Below are 6,499 nucleotides of genomic sequence, written 5' to 3'. Positions count from 1 at the left end.
CTTTCCCACTTGTGAATTTGTTTTTCCCAACTTGAAAGAGCTTAGAAAATACCGGTTTAGGGTGAAAGCTGTAAATGCTGCTGGAGAATCAGAACCAAGTCCTGCAACATCAGAAATACCTGTCCAAGATATTCTAGGTAAGCGTTCTGGGAAGTAATTTAGCCATTTGTAGCTAAGTGCTACCATCTGCTGTGAATGTTCAAGCAGGATACCAAAGAAGCCAAAGTCAAAACATGATAAATACTTACGCAAAAAATACAACAAAAAATTGGCACACATTTTTGAAAGTCACATGATGACCATTGACAGGGTAGGATCCATTAGAAAACTGATGAGCACCTAAAGTCATCCTAGGGAAATAAGGTGTTTTTTTGTGAAGAAACTGCTTAAACAATTTTTTCTATTTCTGTATTTCCCAGCTTTCTTTTTGCACACCCAGCCGTTCTCACATAAACAAGCATTCTGCATGTTTGTATGGGGTTTTAGCTCAGTGCTGGCAGAAATTTACTTTCATTAGCTCTTAGATTTTGAATATTAAAATATTTTTGCAGAGGAACCAGAAATCTTCCTAGATATTGGAGCCCAGGATTTCCTCTCTTGTCGTGCTGGCACAACAATTAAAATCCCAGCTGTTATCAAGGGTCGTCCAGTTCCAAAAACCTTTTGGGAATTTGAAGGAAAAGCAAAGACTTTAGCAAAGGTTAGTAAAAGAAAAAGCTTTTTTCCACGTGTTTCTAGATATTTAAACCTATCCTTCTCTGTATTTACGTTATTTCCCTTTGCTTTTAGGAGGGAGGTCATAATGTACCAGAAGAAGCTCAGGTAAAGTAAACTATTTTTGTAACTTTAGGATCGCTGCATTTTTCAAACATAAATATTTAAAGCTGAACTATAACTTCTCTTTATTTCTATAATACATAGGTGGAAGCAACTGATACACGTTCAGTGCTTACCATCCCTGAGTGCAACAGAAGTCATTCTGGACGATACAGTATTACAGCAAAGAACAAAGCAGGACAAAAAACTGTGAACATCAGAGTCAACGTTCTTGGTATGGCTTATGCATATTGAAATATTCAAATCCTAGGTTTTAATCTTATTTTTGTACATACTTATGTAAAATTGTTTCTTCTGTGCTTTTTTATTAACAGATGTCCCAGGTCCACCAAAAGACCTAAAAGTAAGTGATATCACAAGAGGTAGTTGTAAACTTTCATGGAAGATGCCAGATGATGATGGTGGAGACAGAATCAGAGGCTATGTTATAGAGAAAAGAAATATTGATGGGAAGGCCTGGACTAAAGTCAATGCAAACTGTGGAAGTACTTCCTTTGTTGTACCTGATCTTATATGTGGCCAAGAGTATTTCTTCCGGGTGCGTGCAGAAAACCGATTTGGTGTTGGCCCTCCAGCAGAAACCATCCAACGGACCACAGCCAGGGATCCAATCCGTAAGTGAAATCAAAGTCAAACAAATTATTTAAACCCAAATAGCACCGTACAGTCGATTTATTCACATTTCTGTTTTTGATTGTGAAGATCCTCCTGATCCACCTATTAAACTAAAGATTGGACTTGTAACCAAGAATACAGTAAACCTGACATGGAAACCACCAAAGAATGATGGTGGAGCTCCTGTTACACATTATAATGTTGAATGTCTTCGCTGGGATCGTACTGGAGATGTGAAAGAGACTTGGAAGCAATGCAACAGACGTGATGTGGAGGAAACCAAGTTTACTGTTGAGGATCTTGTAGAAGGTGGAGAATACGAGTTCAGAGTCAAAGCTGTAAATATAGCAGGTCCTAGTAGGCCTTCAGCCACCGTTGGCCCACTTGTTGTCAAAGACCAGACGTGTAAGTACTATCTGATACCAGTAAATACAAATTTCATTTAAAAATTATGAACTATTTTTGTATGTTAATTTTTTCAACACTTTGTTTTAGGCCCACCATCTATTGAACTCAAAGAATTTATGGAGGTTGAAGAAGGAACAGATGTTAAAATTGTGGCCAAGATAAAGGGTGTACCCTTCCCCACATTAACATGGCTAAAAGCTTCTCCAAAGAAACCAGATGACAAAACGCCAGTGCTGTATGATCAACATGTCAACAAGATTGTTGGTGAAGATACTTGCACTTTATTGATTCAACAGTCTCGCCGAAACGATACAGGCTTATATACTATAACAGCTGTAAATGATCTGGGAACTGCTTCAAAGGAGATGAGACTAAATGTTCTGGGTAGTTATCAAGAACTCTTATGCACTGCATAAATTGATAACATTTATATGATACTTATTTTTAATAGCGTTTAAATTAATTCTTCTTAATAAATATGTATCTTTTAGGTCGCCCTGGACCTCCAGTTGGACCTATTAAATTTGAATCCATTTCAGCTGAAAACATGACAATATCATGGCTTCCTCCATTAGACGATGGTGGTTCTAAAATTACAAACTATGTTATAGAGAAAAAAGAAGCAAATAGGAGAACATGGGTACCTGTTACTAATGAGCCTAAGGAATGCATATTCACTGTTCCGAAGTTGATGGAAGGCCATGAATATGTGTTCCGCATTATGGCACAAAACAAATACGGTATTGGAGAACCTTTGGATAGTGAACCAGAAACAGCACGAAACCTTTTTAGTAAGTAGGAATATGCTTTCAAATTATGTCAGTTGTTTTCATACACTGGTACATGTACAGCATCTGTTAAATACCATGCTACTTTTCTCACTTCACTAAAGTACATTTTGTGGGATTGCTTGAAATTTTTCAGCATTTCAGCTTTTTTAAGGTTTAAATACACAAATAAGTGTTCATCTGAGAAGATTCGGGTCATTCTGTTGCATGTGATTTGTTATTGATCCTATAGATCAGGAAAAGTAATTTTCCTGCCTTCAAGTTTGAAAAAGAGACGGTAGCTCTGATGCAGACTGAATGTTAGGTTGGCAAGAGAAAATTATTCTTAAAACATCCAACATTAGCCTAGACACTGAAATGAGATACTGATCCAACAATGAAAGAAAAACTCCTTTTCGATAATTATTATTTGAAGGAAGGACACTTGATGTCTCACAAAACTGTATGTACCTGAAGGATGGGAAGATGAATGAGAGAAGTAGTCTCATGCAGATAGGTAACTGCCTAATGCAACTGTGACCATGTGAATGCATATCTCTATTTTGCACTCTATTTCCATCTTGCTTTAGCTCTTTTTTACCAGCTATGTGTGAATTTTTTCCCCCAGCTGTTCCTGGACCTTGTGACAAACCAACAGTTAGCAGTATAACACGTGACTCAATGACTGTAAACTGGGAAGAACCAGAACATGATGGTGGCTCTCCTATTACTGGTTACTGGTTGGAGCGCAAAGAGACTACTGGAAAGAGGTGGACAAGGGTTAATCGTGATCCTATCAAACCTATGGCACTTGGGGTTTCATACAAAGTTACAGGTCTTATTGAAGGCTCTGAATATCAGTTCCGAGTTTCAGCCATCAATGCAGCTGGTGTTGGTCCACCAAGCATGCCATCTGATCCAGCAATTGCAAGGGATCCTATTGGTAAATATTTTAGATTCCTATGTTTTTAATTTGAAAATATTAAAATAAGAACATGGAATATATTGCTATGCTGTAATGGTATGATGACATTTTTCAGCCCCACCTGGCCCTCCTATTCCAAAAGTTACTGACTGGACAAAGTCTTCTGTAGACTTGGAGTGGAGTCCACCACTAAAAGATGGTGGTTCTAGGGTCACTGGCTACATTGTTGAGTATAAAGAGGAAGGAAAGGAAGAATGGGAACGGGTAGGTGAAAACATATTACAGAATGTGCTTTTCTTCTGTGTGTCTATAAAAAGAAATCCCTCCAGAAAAAAAATGTATTATTTACAAATTTTCAATATGTAAATTATTTTCTAATAGTTCATATTTTTTCACCATAATTGTCTTATGTTTGAAATATAAGACCAAACATAAAAGTCAGAAAATGCCCCCACAGAACACCAAGCTGACTTCATAGTTTGCTAACCTTAGAATTTTAAAATGTCTGCTTGAAGATGTGGGAAAATACGTAGGGTATTTGTGATAAAAGAAGACAAGACCAAGTTAGAACTGGCATAAAAGCAAGTATCACTGACATCAGACTGTGCCAAATCATTTACAACTACGATGTCCCTACATTTTCCTACTGTTTTTTCCATAATGCATTACTGAGGTGCATTTGGGTGCATTTAGGCAATACCTACATTTCCTGCACTGTTTTCAGGTAAACAGGCTTCATATTTGGGTTTAAAAAGAACAAAGAATTGCGGGTTTTGGTGGGGATTTTTTTTGTCACTCTCAATTTATATGAGCTTATTTGTCCAATAACACACGTAAATCTTTTGAGTTGACAGACTATTGTAATTGCTGTAACATCCTTGTCTGTCAGTATTTTCAAAAAGGTGAATCTTCAGAATAGCTTGTATGTCCATGTCTTGTATTTCTTTACACAGATTCTGAAGCTGTGTGAGCTAAATCTATGTATACTTAAGACTATCTTGTGCTTGTAAATCTGAAACAACATCTGATTTAAGATTTGTTTCAAACATCACAATAAATTGATGATACCTTGATGTTAGCTGATTTTATGTTTTGTTTTGTTTTGGTTTTTGTTTTTTGCCAGGCCAAAGATAAAGAAATTAGAGGAACCAAGTTCGTTGTGGCAGGACTAAAAGAAGGATGTTTTTACAAATTTAGAGTTAGAGCAGTGAATGCTGCTGGTATTGGAGAACCTGGAGAAGTTACAGACATTATCGAAATGAAGGACAGAATTGGTATTTATCATATACATTTACATTTTTAGTACCTCTGGGTCAAAGTGAGAAAAAAACATGAATTTAATTTTTTTGTTCACCTCCCACAGTGGCTCCTGATATTAATCTGGATGCAAGTGTCAGGGACAGAATAGTTGTTCATGCTGGAGGAGTAATTCGGATCATAGCATATGTCTCAGGAAAACCACCTCCAACAGTGACTTGGAGCAGGGATGACAAAGCTTTACCAGAAGAAGCCAAAATTGAAGAAACAGCTATTAGTTCTTCTTTGGTCATCAAGAATTGCAAAAGGAGCCATCAGGGTATATACACCCTGCTTGCTAAAAATGATGGCGGTGAACGGAAGAAGACAATTATTGTCGACGTGCTAGGTAAATAGCAACTTCAATCCTTGTGAAGAAGTACAAATTAATAATATTCAGCATGTATATTTAAATACTCCATTTTTTGTTTGCTTTTAGATGTGCCAGGTCCAGTTGGAATGCCATTCCTTACTGAGAACTTAACCAGTGACTCTTGTAAACTGACATGGTTTTCTCCAGAAGATGATGGTGGTTCTCCTATTACTAATTATATAATTGAAAAACGTGAATCTGACCATAGAGCATGGACTCCAGTAAGCTACACAGTTACAAGACAGAATGCTACTGTTCAGGGACTCATTGAAGGGAAAGCCTATTTTTTCCGAATCGCAGCTGAGAATATAATTGGCATGGGTCCATTCACAGAGACCACAAAAGAGATTGTCATTAGAGATCCAATAAGTAAGTGTATTTTTGAGTTTGAGTTACTGTTATATAAGAGGAATAAAGAGAAAAATGCATTTACCGTATTTTTGTTTTGTTTATTCACAGCTGTTCCTGACCGTCCAGAAGACCTGGAAGTAAAAGCAGTGACCAAGAATTCTGTTACATTAACTTGGAACCCTCCAAAATATAATGGAGGCTCAGATATCACCATGTATGTTCTAGAGAGCCGTCTCATTGGAAAAGACAAATTCCACAAAGTTACAAAGGACAAAATGCTTGATAGGAAATACACTGTAGAAGGCTTGAAAGAGGGTGACACCTATGAGTATCGTGTGAGTGCTTGCAATATTGTGGGGCAAGGAAAGCCATCATTTTGCACAAAACCAATCACATGCAAGGATGAAATTGGTATGTATATTTTTTATATTTATTTTGTAAACAATTATTACATTTATTGATTTGTTACTATTTTCTTATTAGTATTGCTGACATTTGTGGGCATCGTGTTCTTTAATATCATCTTTCAGCTCCTCCAACACTTGACCTTGACTTTAGAGACAAGCTTATTGTTCGAGTTGGTGAAGCTTTCAGCCTGACTGGGCGTTACTCAGGCAAGCCTGCACCGAAGGTTACTTGGCTAAAGGATGATACTGTTGTGAAAGATGATGACCGCATAAAGATCAAGACAACTCCTACAACTCTTTCCCTGGAGATACTGAAATCTGTCCGTGAAGACTCAGGCAAATATTGTGTTACTGTAGAGAACAGCACAGGATCAAGAAAAGGATTTTGTCAAGTTAATGTTGTTGGTAGGTTTTACTGAACAGTATTGTATGTGATTTTTAATAGTTATTAGAATTCATTGAATTATAGAAAAATTAAATATTTAAATGTGTTATTTGTTGCATTTTAATTTATACTATT

General features: G+C 36.8%; 1 protein-coding gene across 1 annotated transcript in view; it reads left to right on the top strand.

Moving 5' to 3' along the window:
- The window catches only part of TTN (titin), a 248,597-nt gene that overhangs the window by 174,617 nt on the left and 67,481 nt on the right, over positions 1–6,499 (top strand). Inside the window, exons 235-249 of the mRNA XM_009996323.1 lie at positions 1–137; positions 552–700; positions 790–822; positions 922–1,051; positions 1,152–1,451; positions 1,540–1,857; positions 1,948–2,244; positions 2,352–2,651; positions 3,256–3,570; positions 3,668–3,816; positions 4,676–4,826; positions 4,916–5,197; positions 5,288–5,590; positions 5,681–5,983; positions 6,103–6,384. Coding sequence (XP_009994625.1) covers positions 1–137; positions 552–700; positions 790–822; positions 922–1,051; positions 1,152–1,451; positions 1,540–1,857; positions 1,948–2,244; positions 2,352–2,651; positions 3,256–3,570; positions 3,668–3,816; positions 4,676–4,826; positions 4,916–5,197; positions 5,288–5,590; positions 5,681–5,983; positions 6,103–6,384 — 3,449 coding nt within the window. The remainder of the gene's footprint in view (positions 138–551; positions 701–789; positions 823–921; positions 1,052–1,151; positions 1,452–1,539; positions 1,858–1,947; positions 2,245–2,351; positions 2,652–3,255; positions 3,571–3,667; positions 3,817–4,675; positions 4,827–4,915; positions 5,198–5,287; positions 5,591–5,680; positions 5,984–6,102; positions 6,385–6,499) is intronic.

Source organism: Chaetura pelagica, unplaced genomic scaffold (genome assembly GCF_000747805.2).
Source record: "Chaetura pelagica isolate M959 unplaced genomic scaffold, ChaPel_1.0 scaffold3, whole genome shotgun sequence".
Taxonomy (NCBI): Eukaryota; Metazoa; Chordata; class Aves; order Apodiformes; family Apodidae; genus Chaetura; species Chaetura pelagica.
Note: the sequence above shows the minus strand (reverse complement) of the source record. Positions and strands in the feature narration are given on the sequence as shown.